Source organism: Diadema antillarum, unplaced genomic scaffold (assembly GCF_040938485.1).
Source record: "Diadema antillarum isolate AM-2024a unplaced genomic scaffold, OU_Dant_1.0 seq00000217_RagTag, whole genome shotgun sequence".
Classification (NCBI taxonomy): Eukaryota; Metazoa; Echinodermata; class Echinoidea; order Diadematoida; family Diadematidae; genus Diadema; species Diadema antillarum.
Window position 1 is genome coordinate 213,068 of NW_027271272.1, and position 23,158 is coordinate 236,225.

The following is a 23,158-nucleotide window of genomic DNA, read 5'->3' on the forward strand; positions in this document are numbered from 1 at the left end:
CTATATAAGATATAACAAAACCTGAGTAAATTGACTATAAAAGATTGAGACATTAAATCATAATTTTTGCTTTAACATTATCTCAGACAGAATTGGGTCATTTTGTCTAAGATTTATATTAAAGTGAAAATTATAATTTCATTTATAAACAAATGAAAACAAACAACAATGACAGACAAATCACTGAATTTTACTTAAAAATTCACAAAATTACTTGGTATAAAAAAAAATCATGCAAAGCTTCATAACCTCCTGAATTAATAAATAAAAAACAAAAAATCAGGCCAAAGAATCAAAGACTTCAAAACTGCACGGCATATGTATATGTAGCACAATAAAAAATAGTTATTAAAGTAACTTTGCAATGCAGCTTAAAAGTCAAATTTTTCAAAGTATCAAAGTATTTTTAAATGACCAAATAAGATATCTGAAATTTGGATATTATTTTGTTGCTAATACATGCAGAATATGGTACAGTGGTTCCGATGTTATTTTTCTCTCAGGGAAAGAATATATCTATTATCATAACTTTGATACTACGAAAGAAAAGAAGCAATAAACATGGCTTACTTACTTCTTTCTCAAAACTATTTTATGAGTTCCTATGGCTGCCTTCAACGAGATATACGGTGACTCAAAGTCTTGTATTCTCCTGACAACTGAAAAACAAAACAGAAAAGCAATATTATTAGAGTGTTAATCTTGATAGAACTGGATCGCAAAGCAGACAAACAGATAATCACATGTACTACACAAATGCACCTGCATGCACATGTTTTACATAAAAATGAATTAGAAGACAAGACTGGTGAATAACTTGATTTTAATGGTAAAAATGTATATGCGGCATGGTAATAGACATGGTAAAAGAACAAATTTGTTTTGAAATGAAGGCTGCAGATATTACATGTAGACGTATATGCAGATGAACAATGAGGGTTTTTAAATTATGTACATTATTTTATGGTCAAATACAAGAAAGCTGGTTAATAAACTTTCTGCCAGTCCAGTTGTGATGAAATCAGCACTCCTCTCACAAATTTCCACATGCTTAAATTGTATAAAAAGGCACTAAAGATCTACTTAAAAGTCATATTTGATGTGCAAAATTAAAAAAAAAAACAATATCATCCCACATATAATATGTATGGCTAAAACCATTATACAGTGTACTCATACAAAAATTACCAAGTACTCCAAGTCATATAATGCTGTAGTAAGTCAAACTTTTAAATCTAAATCTTCAAACCCTTATAGCCATCTCTAACAGGGTTCACTGTCTCCCCCTCCACCACTATTTCCTTGTATTTTAAACTGCAGTGTATGTACATTGTAAGCATTTTATGCATGGACAAAGGTCGACATTACAGATGCTGTATTCCCTGTAAAAGCTATGTTTGCCCTCTTACGTTCAGATAACAGGGAAAGATGCCAAACAGCATTCATGAGTGTACCTAGATCATCAAAGGTGTTGCATAAGAGTCCTATATCCTGCTTCAAGTGGGGATTTTTCTTGCTGAAAATGTGGCAACGGTATTCATCTTTGTCCGTACCACTGACCTATTGTAGTCATTAACAATTAATGCCTCCTACTCTTGGGTTTTCATTAAAAAAGTGATGCAAAAACATACAAAAAAAAATAGGGTAAAATATTTGATTTTATAATAGATTTACACTGTACGTACACTGTAGCTGAGAACAACAAAACATTTATTTAATATAAAAAGTAGGAAACTTGTTTTAAAAATCCAAACATTCACCAAATCTGAAAATACCTAGAGTGTGGATACTCTGAACATTCTTTCAAATTCATATAATTTTGGAGGTTTAATGAAACATGGAACCATGGTATTTCATATGGGTGGGTGGGGATAAGAAGGATGGTGGGGCAGTTAATTTTAAAAAACAAGTGAGTATTAAGGCAACCAGGAACATTAGAGTTAAATGAATAATATACACCTGTAGGTGCCTGCGTGTGCATGTGCATATACCACGCAGACACAGACAGAGACAGATATAGAGACACACACACATACACACAGACAAATACCTTGAATACCATGACTTAAAGGAACTAGCTTAAATAGCATATCATGGTTTCAATACCTATAATCTAAACTAAACATTCTCTGGTATATACCCTGCACTTTGCACAGCAGTATACAATCACGAACATACAAACTAGTCCACTAGGCAAGGCCTAGCAGCTATAAAAATCACATAGTTCTAGCATTCCCTTCCCCCCTCTATTCTAATGCTCTCTTACATTTTATCACCACAGCTCCTCTGCAATCACTAAATAAACAGTGACTTCTACTGTATGCCTCACACCAGATGGAGAAGCCAGCAATGGCACTGTTTACCAACAAGCAATAAGGACCGTTCAGACGCATACCAGACGAGTGTGAAATGCCGGCAACTTTAAACAATGAGGGACCGAACGGCAATTTGCTAGCGCTCATAAAATGCTTTAGGGGACAAGTGCAAGACAAGGCATTACACACAAAACTGACTGCACATTCAGTATTATTGATTCTGTAGATAATTGGGTAAAAATATTTTTTTCACTTAATAAACTATATAAAACATAATGTAATTCCTTTAATGGATGGAAATAATAATTAAATAATTGAAATGAAATTGAAATCGAAATTGAAATGTTTATAACATTTGTTAATAATATTCTCTATGTCTATGTTTAATAACCATTCTAAACTCCTAATGGACTATAATTTTCATTTACAAACTTGTGCATTAGCTACAGTATGCTACTTTGCTATCTGGTCATTTGTTAAGTACACACTTCAAGTGGAATTCACTGCTACAAGCTCAGCTTGACAGGAAAGGTGAATGCCTGCATATCACTATGTCCAGCACTTATTTATTTTTCTCATGACATCACTTTGCTAAATTTGAAATTAATGTAACCACAGGAATCCTACAAATATCATCATATTCCCATCCAGACTATACTATGTGTTTGTACTCCCACACACTGAACATCTGATATCTTCAACACTGTTTACACAATCTCACATCTCTGGGCAATTATTTCAAACACTCAAGCAGGCACAAAACTTTGTGCACAGCAGAACGGGGAATATATGTCTGCTGTCTGGCAGAATTGCAGACAAGAGCTTATCAGGACAAGATAAGTGACCGACTTTTGACTCTCGGACTTAGAAATTATGATGAGAACACTTTATATCACCAGAGAGTCCTGCATTTCCAGGTTTGCAAAAACGGTCTCTGCTCTCAAGGTTCAAAGAGGAACAAGGACAGGACCTACAATTTATGTATGGTTTTTCAAAGATGAAAACTAGAATAGCACTTGGAGAGCACAAACGTACTTCTAACCATATGTGCAGATGGTGAAAATCGCCAATATTTCCCAATAATAACAAACCCTAAGTTCTATTGTGTCTCAAAGTCTACCTCATCAGCAGCAGTTACTGTATACGCTGAATATTTCGTGAGGTTTTTATTTTCGCGAATTTCGCGAGTCTGGTGCTATTCGCGAAATTAAAAACACGCAAAAATATTGACTCTGTTCCTGGTGTGGATGTGACATACGGGTGTACATTTCCCCGTTCAGTACAGGACTCCACAATCGTGAATTTAACCACTCGCGAAATCATCGGGAATTCCTGATTCGTGAAAATTTAGACTCGCGAAATATATGGTGTATACAGTACTGTACACTGCACAGCCCCTCAAGCGTGTGTTCAGTGCACGGCATGTATGTACATCTGAAATACGCACAGCTTACACTCCCTCTTTGTTGGCCCATTTTTTGCCAATGTTAATCCTTCAAAAAAAAAACTTCAAAAAAATATTCTGGATCCAGACATTTATTTGAATAATTATCAGAATTTAATCATTTGTTCCTTGTGTCATTTTCAACTTTTCCTGTAAGTTTCATTCAAGTTCATTCATAACTATTTGAGTGATTTTGCAAACAGACAGACAAATACACCAATGGTGACAAAAACGTAAAAACCTCTTTGGCGGAGGTAATAATGCACCAGGAAACGTGTCCACCTACTTGTTCCAGCCTCCTCGTCTTTGTCCTTGACAACCAGGAAAAGACCAAAATAGTATGTGAACTGGTCAGGTAGTCCAACTTCTGATGTTACTTTCTGCAGTTTGTGGAGAAAATAAATGAGAGGGAGAGAGTTTGTGTTATACTAATACACATGTCCAGCTAGTACAATTCCATGAATCAGAGGTTGAAATACAGTGTAGATATTATAAGAAATTAAAATGCATCAACCAGTATTTGCAGTGATAATCTCAGTAAAATCCTGTTGTAGGTTTTTAAAATATATATTCAGTATTATTAAAGTGCTTGAGTGTATCCTGATTACCTTTAAGTTACAACAAAGTGATGTGCTTCATTCAGCAATTTGCACTTTTATGATATTGGCATAGATATCTGTGAAGTAACTGCCAATGATTAAAGATTTAGACTCCGTTTACAGTGCAGGGCCGGGCCTTAGCAGGACAAAACCACCTTAAACCATACTAGTTTTCGACGTTGAGGGCATTAATATCTTGAATAGCAAAATAGTACGGGCAGAGGGTCTGGAAGCCAGACTAAATTTGGTACCGCATTTGGCCCAGTTTGCGTTCACAGTGAGAAAAGGCCAGCCTTGGCCATGGCCGAGACTACCTTCAGAGCTTTTGCGCGTTTACAGTGAAACGAAGGCCGGGCTCGGCCATGGCCGAGCCCGGCCCTTTCAATTACTGTAAACGGGGTCTTAGAATCTAAACCCCCTAACCACAATCAAGAAAAGTTTCCAATTTCCATACACAACATACATGAAAAATTGTGAGGGCATGACATCATCAAATTGTTCATTTGAATGTTTATAAGGACTGCTCAAGAAACATTTTGTGAAAAAAAAAAAGTGAAATTTCAAAATCATCAAGAAAATATCATATCTTCCTTATTATATTTCTTATCCAATTTATTGTCTTTTCTGGAACATTCTGCAGGGATTTTGTTTTCTTTCTTTTACAGTTTTTCTATTTTTTGGGTGGATTTCCTCTCATTGTCACCCAATTTCATTGTCATAAGAGTCGCAACATGCCGGAAAAGTTCTGCACCTCTATTTTATGTTCTTTGACTTTTCCCAACTTACATGTAAGTATTAGACACGATTCCAAAGTCTACATCAATTGCAGATCATGTAGATCTGTGCATCATGATGATACTGGATGGTAAAGTTAGCAGCAGCATCAAACCATAACCAGTGTCTCAAACATTTTTCTACTATGAAAGTACCCTATATCTAAAGGACAAGTTCACCTTCATAGACATGTGGGTTGAGTAGATGCAGCAATATTAGTAGAACACATCAGTGAGAGTTTGGGGAAAATCGGACAATCTTTTAAAAAGTTATGAATTTTAGAAGTTTCTGCTCAGTAACGGCTGGATGAAAAGACTACTATACAGTTCATTGTAGCTTGTGATGTCATATGAGAACAACGATATAAAGAAAGAATAAAGAAAATTCAACATATTCCCATTTTTCTCACATAACAAAAGAACACTTGACTTCTCTCTTTCAGAAGGAAGGGGAATAATATTACCCTTAACATACGTCAGTAGCAAGTCAAAGAAATGTACACTTTATTCAAAAAGTAAAGTTTTGTGAAATTCTCTTTTTATTTTCCTTTATAGTTGTACGCATGTGACATCATACACTGTAGTAGTCTTCTCTTCCAGTGGTGACTGCGCAGATACTTAGAATATTCGTAACTTTTGAACGGATTGTCCAATTTTCCTCAAACTTTCACTGATGTGTTCTACTATCTTTGCTGCATTCTCTCAATCCTAAGGTGAACTTGTCCCTTAATACAATGTACAGATATGTCATACTGCACAAACCTCAGTAAAGTGTGATTGAATTCTACAAGTTTGCAAGATTTTGGAATTTGATATTCAATTAGAGGTTTCCCACAGGATGGTATGTGGGCACACTATCAAAATCATTAAGCATGAGTTTCTTAATAATAATTTTGCTGTTTAAAATACATGTAAGAAGATCCTAATGCTCAGTATTGGGCAAGTCCAAGATAAGGTCCCCTCAGAAGGCAAAATTTCATCTTTGCTCAATATTGACATGTTTGGTATCATTTTGAAGCTTATGAGTTGAAGTTTTGATTTCCATGGAGGAAAAAATGATATTATGTAAATTTATGCAAATTTCAAGGGCTTCATTTGCATAGATGTGAAACACAGCGTTACGTATGGGACATTTATAAAAATTCATATTAATTCAAAGGAAAGCAAATAATATTTGATTAATATGTGGACATAAGAAGTTCATCCCATAGTTTAACTTGGTATGAAAATTTAGGGATTATGCAAATGATTATGCAAATTAGCTCGTGTCCTATCATGAGATGTCCCATACGTAACAAAATGAGGTCATTTTTTTAGGTTTTTTCTGAAATTGCTAAGGTTATTTTAATGCCCTTTTGGAAAGTTCTAATTTATTGTTTAGAGAAATTAAATACCAGAGAAAAAATTAAAAAAAAATAAAAGAAATATTTTTTATTGGGCATTGAAATAATGTTACGTATGGGACAAATGCGTTACGTATGGGACATCCTCATACATATTGCATGTGAATGCATGTAGCTAGCTAGGAAGGTCTCTCAGTACACAAATGGTCAATCATCCTGAAGAAAGCATCCCAACATTGTAGCTACTTTTTGAGTTATAGACACTTGAAACAATACATGAACTTGACTGAACAATTTTCAGAAAGGGGGAGGGGAAAATGGCAAAATACACAATGAAAAATCAGCATTAAAGGGATGGTCTAGTTTTTTGTAGAAATGGGGATTCAGTTTTCAACATTTAAAGAGATGATTGGAAACCAATTTATATGAATTACTTAAGAGCATAAAATCCTAAGACTAGAGGAATTCAAAGTTTATGTGATGGAGATCCAATTTGAAATGGTTGTGATATATATACATGTAGGAAAAAAATAAAAAGTAAAATGATTTTTTTTTTTCATTGCAAGTGATACACAAATTGTCCTTATTCAGTTTTCAGTAGTAGCCACAACAAAAAATTCATGGGTATACATACTGAGTTGTGACTCGAATCAATGACCTGACTGCTAGACAGACATCATATATATCTACTCGATCACTGGGGTTTCACACAGCAGGTATTGCTTATTTATTAAACTTAATATTCCTTGTGTCAAGTTGTTTTTTATTGAAACTAAATGGCAAACTGCCCTTCATCAATGCAAGTAAACACTTTAAACTATTCAGTTTTTCAGTAGTAACTATCCTGATAAAAATAGGGCATACATACTCCGGTTGGTCATGAAAAATATAGAATATGATTGAATGTGATTATGATGGTAAATATCTGGGGAATATTGTTCTCTTGTCAATCTGGATCAGTATTTGAGTAACTTCAACTGATTCCACCTCAATAATTATGCAAAAATTTGTTTAAATGGGTATTTTGCAAAATTATTTTGCGAAATACCCATAAACATGGTTCTCCACACACTAAACGAATGGGGGACAAAGGGCATGCATACCCAGGTTGGTCATAAAAATATAAAAATATGATTGAATATGATTATGATGGTTAATATTTGGGGAATATTGTTTCCCTGACAATCTGGATCAGTATTTGAGTAGTTTCAACTGATTTTACTTCAATAATTATGCAAAATACCCATAAACATGGTTCTTCACACACTAAATGAATGGGGGACAAACTGTCCCATACGTAACTGTCCCATACGTAACACGTCATGTCTGTCTTTAATTAGAACCTGTAATTAGAGCTTTTTGCCTAATGACATGAAACTTACCTGTGATAATCTTGAGTGTTGTGACTTTCATCACAGTGAGTTACAAGTTGTTGAATGATATACTTTCAGAGAGTTTTGAGGTTGAAAAAAATGTTCAAAAAAACAAAATTTTTCTGGTCCCATACGTAACGGCACATATTTTCTCTTCTAGAATATAATTGTTAAGGTCATTTTTCTCAATATTTTACATGATTATACTTCTTCTAGATATCAATCACCATGATGAAGTTCAATATGATCAAAGGCCATTAACACTATTTTTCAGGTCATAAAAGTCTCTGAATGTCCCATACGTAACGTGCGCATTATCTTGGACTTGCCCTATTTCTCACTTTTTGTCTATTTATCTTTCAACAGAAATACTTTCTCAAATGCTCCATTAAGAAAGGAATTTGCAAGGCATGGGGATAAGCAGTAGAGTGAACAAATTTTACAGTAATGCCATCGGCTAACAAAATCTATCTATGAAATTCTTTCTTGACAAATTGGAGTCCTTTTAAAAATTGGCTGAGTTATGAGATTTTCTACGGAGAAACTTGAACAACTCAGCACATGGTGTTACCATAGAATTTGTTTGTTTGTTTGTTGTTGTTGTTGTTGTTGTTTTTTAAACTCAGAAATACGCTGTACACATTCTAATTGGTATGAACCTTCAACTATAAGGACATACAAATGTGACTGCCCATCTCAAGACAAATCAAAAATCGCAGATCAGGATTCTCTGTAGGCCTAATGGACCAAAATAGTCATTAGGGTTGACGGACTTGACATAATTTCAAAGTTTGTCGTACCTGGGAGAGTAAACTCTTTTCTACCTCCTGTCAAAATTTGGTGGTTTTAGATTTATTTTAAAACAAAGGAAAAATCCAGTTATTGGCTCTTTTTTCTGGACCATATTTTGTCACAACAGGTGCTGATTTTACTGTCATTGATGCTTCTGCACAGCACACCTGAGTGACCTTAATCTTTAAATCCTCTTTTCTCCCTTTCAAAATCATGAATCTGCACCTCCTAATTGTAACTCTATTTTATTGCAATCACTTTTTGAATGAGCTACAGTGGTCCAATTTCAACAAGAAGTTATATTATTTTAAAGCTCAGAGCTTGCAAGATTTCAAACCATGTGAATGGTAAAAATTCATTTTGGCCTACTTGTTGCGGGTTTTGAGCTGGGGCAGTCACAATATTGTGTACATGTATATGAAGTCACTTTACAACAATGAAGTGACCTCAAATGTTGACCTCCCTCTATGTTGTAACAGAGTGTCAAAGTACGCCCCCATGCCAGAGACTCTATCAGGTATCTGTCAGCCTTACTCCTTGACAATGGTAAGCAATTACAAGAACTGAGATCACATAACCACCAGTATTGTTGTACAGCTGTATCAATTCTGTATCAGGGCAATTACAGTATACCCCCCCCCCCCCCCTGCTAAATACTGGTTAGTGATATTAAAGGTTGGAGTAAAGATAAGGGTTAGGGTTTCATTAGGTTTAGGGTTCGGAGTTTGGGTTAGGGTTAGGATTAGGCTCAGGATTAAGATTAGGGTTTAGGGGAAGGGGAAGGGTCGGGGTAATTGCCCAGGGGGTAATTGCCCTAAATCTACATTGCAACTGTATGATACACATGGTTTCATATTTCAAGACATTTCAAGTCGTTTGTTACACAACTTGAGATGAAATTACATGTACCCACATGTACACGTAAGACTTTATAATTCAATCTTTTTTTGCTGTTGTTGTTTCTCATGTTACATGCATCAAAAGCCATTCCCTTTCCTCAATCAGTAAATTGATTTCTATGAAATCTCTACAAAACGGTTTCGGGCAAGTCCAAGCTATTTGATCACACAAGACTGAAAATTCAAAATGGGTCAATCTACATAAACTTGGTATCATTTTAAAGCTAAGAAGTTAAAATACATGAATTTCAAAAAGAAAAAAGAAAAATCCTTCCGCATAACCAGCAATAAATTAATTAATCTGCATAAATGAAAATTTAGAGTAACGCGTGGGACATTCAAAAATTCTGCATTTTAAAATATATCTTCTAATTTTTACAAGTTTTTATGAAAATAAGTATGGTGACCTTAAGTCTGACCAACAAGTCATCATGACTGTGATTTTCAGTTTCTCAACTGATTAAAATATGCAAATGAGGGATGGGCCGAAATTAGCTTGTCCCACGCGTTACTTTTTTAGGTCATTATTTCTCATTTGCATAAAAGTTAATGATTTAATTGACTTGAAACTTTCAAAAGACCAAATTCACAATGGACCTAATCATATCCAAGAGATAAAAAGTTAGTCTGATAAATCTCATACTTGCAATTTTCAATTAAATTTAGTAACGCGTGGGACATTTTAGTAACGCGTGGGACGATTTGTGTACAAGTCAATGGAAGTGTACTTAATCTTAGTCTTCTATGGGAAATGTGTACATTATTGAGGGATTTTTTGTAATTTTGTGAATTCTGACTTGAAATTTGGTGAAAAGTTCCACTTTGGATAAATAATTCACAAAAGATCATTACATACTATTTTCAAGGTCACATTCAAAGTCAAATGTCAAAAAATAAAGGATAACACAAGCATTTCATATTTTTTATTATATCTATTGTTCTGGTGGGTCTAAATCATTTAGATTGCAAGAATTTATTAGAAACACATCTATTTAGATAATTAGTACCCCATATTAAAGTTTCTCTGAGCAAATGTGCAATTTACATCACAATATTCATAGTGACAAAAATGTCCCACGCGTTACTTGTCCCACGCGTTACTATACCCATCTTTCTATAATTGACCTTGAGAGAAAACAGTTTCATGATTTTTTCTGAAATGTTTTGTTTCAGGTACAGTTATTGTTGTAGAAAAAGATGTTTGTAATGATTTTATAGTATACCAAGTATTTTCACAATAATTGAGATAAAAGTAAAAGAAGAAAAAAAGGACAATTTTTGTGGTCCCACGCGTTACTGGAGAATAAATTTGCATGAATTAAATACTGAACGCGTGATTTTCATTATTTCTATTATTTTGAACGAAGATGCCTACTAGCTATCAAAAGCAACCCAACATATGAAGTTTCAGTCTTAACAGTGCAATATAGGGCTAAATCTTCTTGTGATGTCCCACGCGTTACTGGTGCAAAATAGCTTGGACTTGCCCTTTCATAATGTCAATGACCTACAATAATGTAGTCTACAGTACATAGTGTACATTTCTCTGAATACAATTCTGTTAATTATTTCTAAAAATTGGAGTCAAATGACAACAAATTAAAAAAAAAATTGCAGTACTCTTTACTGCAATCTAGGCTATCTCTTACAGGGCACAGCTTACAAATTGTACTTGTAAATCAGTATTACTTTACTGTATCTAATCACAACCAAATCGTCATACATTTTTCTCAGCTACATGTACATGTATCTTGATAAAAACAAAATGATCTAAAGATGTTTTACTTAAAATGATATCACTTTTTGTACTACCAAGGCAATATTTTTCTATCTATGTTTACAATCACATCCACAGCTGCTTTGTACCGTTTTTGCTCTGCAGTCACATGCCTTCATTCTTTTCATATATACTACAATATATGCTTTTAATTATTGGTAAGACACACATATTGAAGATGTAGATTGTAGATTGTTTTAATGGACTTACTGAAATGTGTACATGTACATTGTAACATCAGTTTACCACTGAGTAAAGCAGGTAATGTCAGTCACCAGTATTAACCCATTGAAGATGAGTCTCGAGTATACTTGGGCAGGTGTCTATGGGGAAATGTGTGTTGTAGCAAAATCAGCCCGTTCTCAACAGGTTATTAAAGGTACCAAAGTTTTGTTTTCAACACGTACTTGCTTCATCGTCTCACTTGTGACAATGTTAGGTACCCGCCCTCACTGTAGAGCTTGTACCCTCTCAGGGGGACTAAACTTCTTGGATCAGGGAATGAAAGAACTAACAGCCAGTAGCATGACATACTGTACAATGTACAAGTGTTTGTCATTAAAAAAGAAATGCATGTGTGGGTTGTTGTGTTTTGGTTTAGAGTGTGGGAGAAGCATCTTTCGAGTTAGATTAAAACTTTCGCCACATTTCTCTTCAAAATAATCGCATTTATACCATATTAAAGAGACATTTTTATCGTAATTTACTTAGCTATAGTACAGTAAAATTAAGAGGGGACAACTTGTGATTGTGTGTGAATATCAGTTTAAATACAAAGTTGGCGATATTCACAAGAAAGAATCTTAATACACTCAGTGGGCATACAGGTTCAGAAATGAATACACACAAGTTTTTCTGTACCTTTAGAATTTACAAATGGGTCTATGTATCATCCCAATTTTATAAAGCACGAATGAAGCACTTTGACATGTTCATTACATCTAATAATACAAAAGTATTTATAGTTCAAGATGAGTATCAAGTTTGACAAGTTTGAGTAAAAATGTGATGCAGTAGACGCACTGACGGCTTTGTCACAAGTGTCAAGATTTGCCAGACATGCGTCATCGCTGTTTGATTTTTTAACACTCTCCTTCCTCTTCTTGCTGTATAGCAGAATACAATACGACACCTTCATCATTTACTGCCATAACATTCATTGTTTTATTATTATAGGCTCAAGGTCAACTTCTCCTACTCTGCACTAAGTCCCACCATCAGCTAGAAGTCAAGAGCAATGTGTTAGAATAAGTCTGATACTCTGCTATGATGATGTTGGTATGTGCAATACATTTGAAATGTATTGCATTAACTGCTTTTTAGTACGCATTATGTACAATATTGTAGCATGCAAAAGCATACTCACAGCATGGGATCTCATTCGATTGTCAATATATCACACTACACATGGATGTGGATATTTTGGCTTTTTTGAAATTTTCCTTTGAATGAAACCATTCATGACATCCAAATGATTTTACTGTCTTTTGTCAGAGTTGTAATATTTTGGCCAAGCTAGAAGAAAATATGACAGCATTTTTAGTTCTTGTTGCTTTTATTCAAAGTCAATGTTCACTCTAGGCAATGACAGATCTTCCAGACATGCCCATGTAGGCAAAGTTGAAAACTAGCGATTTAAGCATTTCAAAAGAAAGATAAAGAAATCAACTTGAACATTACAGGAGTTTGGCACACTGTAGTGGTATTCTCTATCAAAGCACATTACCACTCTCCTAAGATCGCTTCTCTCATACGTATGACCATACACAGTGGATATCTCAGACAACAGAACGTCCATTCTATTTTCCAAGAATAACAGAAACTCCTTGTTAACCCGTTGAGGATGGACTGATTTTGCTACAAGACACACTTCCCATAGACACCTGCCCGAGTATACTCGGGACTCATCCTCAATGGGTTAATGGGTGTGTACACTATAAGGAGAGACTGCTATTATTTAAACCATTTCAGCATGCTATTGGGTACACTTCATTTGTAATCTTATGGGTTCTTAAAACCAATAAAAAGGATTCACATGCTTGAGATATACCCAGAGTGCTTCCTCCCCACGCAATCCTCTCTGAAATAATTGACAAGTACTTTTGATTTTGATCTAGCATTGGCTGTTTAATGACGGTACTTCAATAGTACTAGTTAGTAATCCAAATACGGTCTATGAGTCCCCTTGAAGGATTATCCATGACAACGCAAGGACCTGGCTGATTTTTGCATATAATTGGTTTGCCCAACCAATTGTATGCAAAATAATTTAAAGAGCGCTGACGTAATTTATGGTGCCTTGACGCGAGGCATGTTGGGACACAATCACATATAGTGTGAATATGAATGTACATGTACACCTTTGTTGGTCTGTCTGTTGAAATAGCCAACTTCTTTTACAATACATATTGTACAATCTAATAATTTCTATTATGTCCCCTTGAAACAGATGACTTATCAAGTACAGAAAAAAAAACTTCATTTTTTCCATTCACATTCAATGCACAATGTACATTGTACAGTGGGTTGATATCAATCTAAAAATGAGTGTTCCTAACCATAAAATTAATGTTCACGTTCGTTGGCTGATTTGTTCATAAAATAGACTTCTCATTAGATACAATCCAGCACATCCCCCTGAAACGGACTGGTCGTCTACTACAGAGGAACACATTCTACAGGTACTTTCCATTCACAATTGATGTACAATGCACACAATTGATGTACAATGTACACTGCACAGTGTACATCAAGTTAATATCAATTAAAATCATGTTGATATCAAATAAAATATTAAAACTAGGTAGAAATCGATCCAAAAATTAGCACTCTAACCTCCAGAACGTCATCCGTCTGGTCTGTGGATTTGATGTTCACTTTCACTCTGCTCCCGTTCATCATGTAGACATCCAACTCGACGTCTATGGGCTCCTCGCGTCGCGTCTCCTTTTGCGACGTCAGGAGGAAGCCATTGAAAATGTCGCTGTTTGCTATCCTGGGGTCTTGACTTACTGCAGGTGAAGCAACAGAAGGGCAATTCCATGAGAAATGTTCACTTTAGTGAAAAAATGAAGTTTTGAGTTTCACTTCAGTTCTCAAATATTCTAAAAAAGTAACATATATATATTTTCATTTTCCACTAGTCGTATCTTTGTCACGACAAAATTTGGTATTTTTTTCAGTCTATGAAAATACATTATGATGTGTTGCATTAGCACAAAAATTTGGCTATTTTTAAAGAGTTTAGTGTTCCTGTCTCTAAAGAACGCCAGATATGTCCTGGAGGCCTTGTTCAGCTTTTAGATTGTAGTCCAGTGTATATATCAATAGAAAATCACAGCCAACTTCCTTAGCATTCATCAGTTTTTGTCCCATTGATCCTCAAAGTTGTGTGATTTCTTTAACATTTGAAGTGTCATGTCCATTACGTTTTTTACTATAAGTTTTCATAGCCAAGAGGAAATTAGTGTAAAGTTGCTGCAAATTCATTTTCTATGTTAGGATTGAATCCCCTTGCATGTGTGGAAACCATTTTTCTATGCCACTTCTAGTTTTCCTGTAAATGCCGTAACGGACATGACACTTTGCGTAACGGACATGACACCTCATATTAGACAAGTGGCAGAAATAACACTGTGGCCCAGTGAAACAGGGTGGTGATTAGTTCCAGTTGCTAGAGGATAGTAGGACATTTCTATACTTGAGTAAATAATTAAGTCTGCGCATTACTCAATAGAAGACTGTTGATTTGAGATGATTTTGAGATGATTTTGCTACCCTGTTACACAGGTTTGATCCATTCCCACCTCTTGTAATCCTGACTGATAAACAGCAGTTGTCATTCCAAGGAGTATTTAGACAATGGACTCTAAAGGCAAGACAATAGAGTTTTCACTCTAAGTCTTCCCTTTAATACTAAAAATTAGCACTTTCTACTATTATACAATTTTTAAGTACATATTGTAGACCACTAAACATGTATCCACCATGGAGTCAGCACAACAGCCAGGAACTCCTGCACGAATGAATCTTCGTGCATCCAATGAGCATGATCACTGATGATACAGCAACAAAGATTCAAGGATGGTGTTGCCTCATAATTGAATTTAAAACAAGGAAAAGTAGAAATTACGCGGTGCGTAATATATGTCCCCGCCGGAAGTAGCATTTTGTAGCAAAATGTGCAATATAGGTAAAAAATCAAGGTCAAAGGTCAAAATTCTGTGTAAAAGTTTTGAAGCCCTCACCTAGTGCCATCACATAAAGCAAACGGAATCGAAATCGGGTTAGAAATGGCGAAGGAGTAGCATTTTATAGCCAATGTACAATACAGGTCAAAAATCAAGGTCAAAGGTCAAAGAAGGCAAAGGTCAAAATTCTGTGTAAAGTTTTGAAGCCCTCACCTAGTGCCATCACATAAAGCAAACGGAATCGAAATCGGGTTAGAAATGGCGAAGGAGTAGCATTTTGTAGCCAATGTACAATACAGGTCAAAAATCAAGGTCAAAGGTCAAAGAAGGCAAAGGTCAAAATTCTGTGTAGAAGTTTTGAAGCCCTCACCTAGTGCCATCACATAAAGCAAACGGAATCGAAATCGGGTTAGAAATGGCGAAGGAGTAGCATTTTGTAGCAAAATGTACAATATAGGTCAAAAATCAAGGTCAAAGGTCAAAGAAGGCAAAGGTCAAAATTCTGTGTAGAAGTTTTGAAGCCCTCACCTAGTGCCATCACATAAAGCAAACGGAATCGAAATCGGGTTAGAAATGGCGAAGGAGTAGCATTTTGTAGCAAAATGTACAATATAGGTCAAAAATCAAGGTCAAAGGTCAAAGAAGTCAAAGGTCAAAATTCTGTGTAGAAGTTTTGAAGCCCTCACCTAGTGCCATCATATAAAGCAAACAGAATCGAAATCGGGTTAGAAATGGCGAAGGAGTAGCATTTTGTAGCAAAATGTACAATATAGGTCAAAGGTCAAGGTCAAAGGTCACGACTGAAATTCTGTGTAGAAGTTTCAAAGCTCCCATGTAGTGCTATCATATAAAGCAAACAGAATCAAAATTGGCTCATAAATGACAGAGAAGTAGCAAATTGAAGATTTTGATCACACACGGACGCACACACGGACACACGGACGGACGGACACACGGACGGACGGACACACGGACGGACGGACACACGGACACACACACGAACGGAGCCCGTTTCATAGTCCCCTGCTCGAACTCGTTCGGCGGGGACAAAAAGTTTGTACTGTATCCATACATGCACCTCTCTCATCTCTATGACTCTATAAATCCACACCTTCAGTGGCATATAAATGAGATATCACATGCCAAGAGTGCAGATGATGGACTTGTTGGCAATATCAAGCATGTTGAAAGTACATGTAGCTCTATGGTCAGGGAAAGTTGGTCTGAATGCTGCCTATCCATTTCATCAATACAACTATAAACTAGATGTACCTCTGTGCTATAGGGATTATACCGGTATACAGTATATGACAGCACACAGCATCATACAAAAGCACAATTTTGAGATGCTAATTGCTATGAGAAGATGTTTATCCACTGAAAGGTACACTGTATAATCAGTTGCAACCAGTTCGTAGGGAGAGCATCCAGTATTTTAAAAGGTCCTGCTCCCAAGCTGGTGAGAATACACTGTATGTAACCACACCACTCTGGCAAGCCTCAAGAAGTGTCTAAACAAGCAATAAGTTGATTATACAGTTTGTGCAAGTTGAATTTGCCATGAAGAAAACATGAAATACATGTACTTAAATGTTGCCCAGGTGACCACTCTACATGGAAATGGTATATTGTGAAAATTCTCAGAAAACAAGGGGCTTCATCATTCACTTCTAACCAAGAAAAGAAAGCATTAGTTGAAAATGATAAAGTACTAGTACTAGTAGTGGAAGTTTTTACAATTAGCCTATCCAAGATTGGATAACAGAGGATGATGTTACTCCCAAGGATGACACTATGCTAAATGAAAGAACTTTGCAGAAATGGAATAAACGTACCATATTTCTTTCAAATGATAACACTAATTTGAAAAGGGTGCCAGACAGTTTTGTGGTCCTGTTTCATTGCATAAAAGTTGATGCAATCATGAGTGCATTTTAATGATGTTCCATTCAAACTTTTTATTTCATACAGATCTGGTTCGTTCAGTTTCCTTTGCCTATCCGCAGAGATGGAGACATGTTCTTCTGTGTTGTACATGTACATGTATGCCATTGTGGTACTCTGGGCATTGTATTCCATGTGTTTAGAGTAGCTGTTAGATCTCTGAAACCTGCAAAAGGACCTTTTTTTTAATGTTTTGATCATGAACATAATGTAGTAGCAGTGTGCAGTTATTCTAATCTTCTTATTTTGAAACAATGAAGTTAAAATATGGTTCACTTTCCAAGGGTGTCATGTCCGTTACGCTAGTGTATAATATTATAGTATCAAATATTAGGCCATAAAGAAAAAAATCACCACAGTATAAGGTAGTTATATGTCTTGTTTTGCTATGGTGGGTGGTAGTAACTGGAAATTTCTCACTAACTGTAGCTAGCTGGTGCAGGAGCAAATTTGTTTTATATTTGTTTGTTTTGTAAATATATAAAAAGACCAACCCCCCTAAAATGATGAAAATATAAGAAATATTACACGATTGCAGTTATGACGTCTGTCCCTATATTCTAACCTTACTATGCCAACAATTAAATATCTGCTATACCTTGCAATAAAAAAATTCTGTCAGCTTAAAAAAAGTGGACAAAACTGTCATGTCCGTTACACTCAAAGCGTCATGTCCGTTACGCAATGTTTTAAACTATTAAAAAAGAATGAACAGTAAAACTACTATAAAATAGGACTTTATGAGTAAAGCGTGAGCTAAAGGTTTAATCAAGATCAAAACCAGCTGCTTCTTATCCAAAAATTCACAGGAATTTTCATAATGGTAAGTAGATCAAAATGCCTTGTCCATTTAGTGTCATGTCCGTTACGCTCGCAAAAAATGCAATATCTCGACAACCACATGATAAATTTCCATGAAATTTTCTGTGTATGTTACATATACTTAAATGTGTCTGATAAACTCAATTAGAATCTTTTGGGGACTGCCAATTTCACTGTGTGATGGTTTGAATTACAAAAAAGTTGTCTGAATGTCATGTCCGTTACGCTGGAATTGACCAGAAAACAAAACAAAAAAAGACGTCTTACCATACGATATGTAAACTTATGGTTGAGTAAATGTGGTGCTACTTTAGAATACAAACTAATCAAGGGAAGCATTTTACACGTTGCAAAACAGATTTCAAGTTTCTGGAGCACTTGACATCAAATATCATATCTGATAATTAATGCACTTCTAAGACACACCTGTAAAGCAATATATAAATGCCATTCATTATTATTACTATTGTATGTACTGGATGTTTGAGTAATGTGGTGCAACTTTAGAATACAAATTAATGAATGCAAGCATTGTACATGTCGCACAACAAGTTCCCAGTTTCTGGTGCATTTGACATCAAATAAGCATGTTTGATAATTAATGCACATCTATGTATACAAGTGTACAACAAAATGTAGACACTGTTGTATTAGGTGTCATAAATCAATGTTATTACCTCCGCCAAGGGAGGAGGTTATGTTTTCGTTACCGATGGTTTGTTAGTTTGTCCGTGTGCAAAATAACTCAAAAAGTAGTTGACGGATTGGGATGAAACTTGCAGGAAAGGTTGAAAATGACACAAGTACCAAACGATTAACTTTTGGTAGTGATCTGAGAATTTTGGGGGAATTTATGAAGGATTTTTGATATTTTGGCAGGTAGGGTCAATGAACTTGGGAGTTCAGGCTGCGTGTATTTGAGGTTTGCATGCGCGCACTAAAGTGCGTGCTCTAGTTTCTGCTAGGGCGAGGCGCGCCGTGCAGCTGAGGGTTTGTGACGTAACAAAGGCTGCTATATTGGAAAATTGGGCGGCTTTCAGCACACAATGCAGTATACGTACTGCATGGGTGGAAATCAAAGACGCTTGCTACTATCTTTGGTGGAAATCACTGATCTCTGTGGAAGAACAAGATCAGTGCGGATGGAAATAGGCTGCATGCTTGGCGGAGGTCTGCGCTCTCAGAGTGCTTCTGGGCAATTCCATGGGAATGTGGACATGGCACTAAAATTTCAACTTTATCATATTGCAAAAGAATTACTCATTATGTATTACCCATATATTGAAGTTAAAGAAACTCAAAGAATTATATCAATCGGTCAAATATTTCCCGAGAAACAGCTACAAATGTTGAAGACAATTTTTCTGTCATCCAAATTGCTAAAATGCATGCTTAACTTGATATAACTTTTTTTAATAGAAAGATTCTGCTAGCACTTCAATTAATTCATTTTAAAGAAGCAAATTGGTTCTACTTCAGTCTCCCATGAGGAAATTTTTATGCCACCTTCAAAAAATTCTAATCACCACATGAAAGTTCAGCCCTTGAGCCATGTAACGCGAGTTACCGAAACAAGAAATATTTTTCATTCTGAAGGAAGCAGTGGAGGTAATTTGTTGGGAATCATAATTTTCTAAATTCATCACACCCTGATACTGTACACAGGATGTTGACTTGAATAAACACTGTTATCACATTAAAAAATGTCAATGAAAAGTGTAACGCGAGTTACCATGTAACGCGAGTTACCGGCATGTAACGCGAGTTACCAACTATGAACACAAGTTTCCCCCAACATAAGCAAATTTTAGCACTTAATTGAGCTAGATTGTGGTGAAAACAATCAAATGCAGTGCTATACACACTATGCTTGACTGAAACAAAGGAGGGTAGCCTAATAAACTGTGATTAGCATCAAGGCCACTGATCACATGCCACATTGAAGAGTCTAGCCTGGCTTTCACTGCATGTGTACATTTATCCAGCAGTGAATGAGACCATTAGATTTATCTTTTGAATTTCCTGCATCAGTATTACAGAATTTTTATTACAGAATGCTATAAAGCACAGGAAGTGTTGGTTCTAATCCTTGTTCGGTGGTTTACTGAAGATGACACCTGTCCGGAGATCAGGAGGTTGTGGGTTCGAATCCTGCTCAAGTATGTATGCCCATGATTTTTTATCATGGCTACTAATAAAACATTGATCAATTCAGTGAGCTTATTAACGTTGATGTAGGGCAATTTGTCAATCAGTTGCAATGAAAACATCTCAACGGAAGAATTTCATGAATTTGAATAATTACGCAGTACCCACTGCATGTTATAAGGATTAGAATCAGCACTACTTGCTGTCAGGCGAAAGCATGGTGGTCTAGTGGAGATGACACCTGGTCCGGTGATCAGGAGGTCGTAAGTTTGAATACTGCTTGAGTATGTACGCCCATGACTTTTTTATCATGGCTACTACTAAAACACTGATCAATTCAGTGCTTATTTACGTCGATGTAGGGTAATAAGCCAGTTCGTATACACTGTAGCTCATGTACACATTGGTACAAATGACCTTTCTTTTTTCTCAGTTGGTTCGGCACTTCACTTGTTTTCAAAGCAGCATAATGCATACAAAGCTTGCATGACATAACAATTTATGGAACTTCTGTTCAAAAAAAGAATGAACTTGCATTTAGATCAGGGGATCAGAATACTCCCATCAGTTTATGATTTAGCAGGCATCCATTTCATTGTTTTGTATTGAATGCAGTAACAGCTTATTTCCGTTTATATTGCAAAATACCATTCTTGCTGTCAGGTGGATGTGCTGGCAAGCATCATTTAGATAAGGATCGCATGAATAATCATCGCATCACACATGCTAAATGTCAGTGAATTTACAAACCAAAATGCCTGTTCGTACAAATGATCTTTTTTTGTTCATGCACAAAGTGGAATTACGAACTGGTCTTTTTGTCAATCAGCTACAAAGAAATGTACTAGTTTTCACTCCTCACAAAGATAGGATTTGAATTTTTGAAAGATTGTAAGCTGTTTCGTAAACTTGTATATAGGGTTTGATACTTTTATGTTTTGTTTTAAAAAGACTTTCAACATTTTTCATCTTTACACTCTGAAACTTACAATGTAATAATACACCCATATCATCTAGTATATATTCAAACATATTCAAGGTCTCTATGAGGAGTGAAGCTCTTACTAGTCTTTACACACTCTTCTATTGGGTTTATTAGTAAAATATTTGTTTAACATTTATTCGTTTTACTATCTACACAAATAAGCATCTCTCAGATTATTCAACACAAGATTCAGTGCCATCAGAACAATTGTATGTCATCAATTTGTGTCACCCTGTGTTAGTGGACATAATGTAACGCGAGTTACCGTAACGCGAGTTACCGACATAAAGGCTCCCTACATTTTTCCAGGTCATTGTTACTCAACTTTGATATTGTTAATTTATGAGTCCTAACCCACTATCAATTCAAGGTAGGAAAACTTTTATCAAGATTGTCTAGTATGAGGAGACTTTCCAAAAAGAGGTCTTCATAGAATTGACCATGTCCTTTTTGTGTAACGCGAGTTACCGAAATTAAATGATTCAAGAATCCCAACATGTTTGTCCTTTATTTTTCTTTTTGGATTCATTTAGTTGGTGTATGTCTACTTAACCCATGATGAAAAAAGTAACTTGTAGATCCTACCAATTACAAAGATATTGGCACATTATCCCAAAAATGTACCCATTATTTGTAACGCGAGTTACCGTGGAATTGCCCTTCTCTAGTTTACTATTATAACAATTATATGGACTGGGAGTTGGGGTAAATTTGGTGTTTCTTTTAGAATTGGTTACAAAATCATAAATGGAAGCCTTTTTAGCACAGGTCACAAAAGAGGCTCCCAGTTGCTGGACGCACTTGACATATGTATCTACTAAGCACTGAATACTTGAGTAAATTTGGCACTACTTGAGAATAGAAAATAATCAATGGAAGCGTTTTACAGACCAAAAAGCAGGCTCCCAGTTTCTGGAGCTGTGACTTTTCAACAATTGTAGCATATACAGTTGTACATGTTGTACATTAATACCAGCTTCCCTGAAAGCAACGGATGGTTTGTATTTTTTTTTTTTTTTTACTCTGGTAATTGAAATGCATGACACTTCAAAAGAAATTGAGTTATATCCCTTCTACATTATATGTAACAGGCTCAAAGTCTTTTATTTTTTAAGGTAAGGGTCTAACTAACTATTTGAAATGACAATTATGGGAAAAGCCGCAGGTACGTATTGTACTTGTAACTGGGGTTGACTTGTCTAACCCAACATTGAGGAACAATGGATAATTATGATGTGCACAACTTGTAAGAGATACAGGAATCCAAGCTAGAATGTACACTCATCACTGTATTATAACAGCTACTGTAGTGTACTGATCAGTACTGATCTGTTGCTCTGTCAAACAGTTGCATAGTTCATAACCTGCAATGATTGGGTCCTATTATTATTTTTTTTTTGAATGAGTGATCAGATTTAAACAAAAAGATTAAATGAATGGGCTCCAGAACAAACGGATCAAAATAAATTTCACTTTTGTCTTGAGTTACTGTACATGCATACACTAGCTGCTGTGCAAAGGTAACAGAAAAAGGCCTTGATACAATGTGTAAGTCATTTACAAAGAGTTGACATTTGCTGTAAAACCACAAATGTTTGCATGCACTTTAATTTCACAAATTTTATGAGAGCCAAAATTCACGAAATCAAAATGCACCTATGAGAAGTTCTTGTCTACACCATATGCAATGAATGCCAGTGGCAATTTGCCAAAATTTCATGCTGTGAAAATATATTGCTTTACGGTATGCCGAA

The 23,158-nt window shown here is 35.6% G+C and overlaps 1 protein-coding gene across 1 annotated transcript in view; it reads right to left on the reverse strand.

Moving 5' to 3' along the window:
• LOC139729069 (sorting nexin-17-like) overlaps nucleotides 1–23,158 on the reverse strand; it is a 54,413-nt gene that overhangs the window by 24,995 nt on the left and 6,260 nt on the right. Inside the window, exons 3-5 of the mRNA XM_071639996.1 lie at nucleotides 14,151–14,326; nucleotides 4,046–4,139; nucleotides 575–659 (exon numbers count right to left, since the gene is read on the reverse strand). Of these exons, the coding sequence (XP_071496097.1) occupies nucleotides 575–659; nucleotides 4,046–4,139; nucleotides 14,151–14,326 (355 nt within the window). The remainder of the gene's footprint in view (nucleotides 1–574; nucleotides 660–4,045; nucleotides 4,140–14,150; nucleotides 14,327–23,158) is intronic.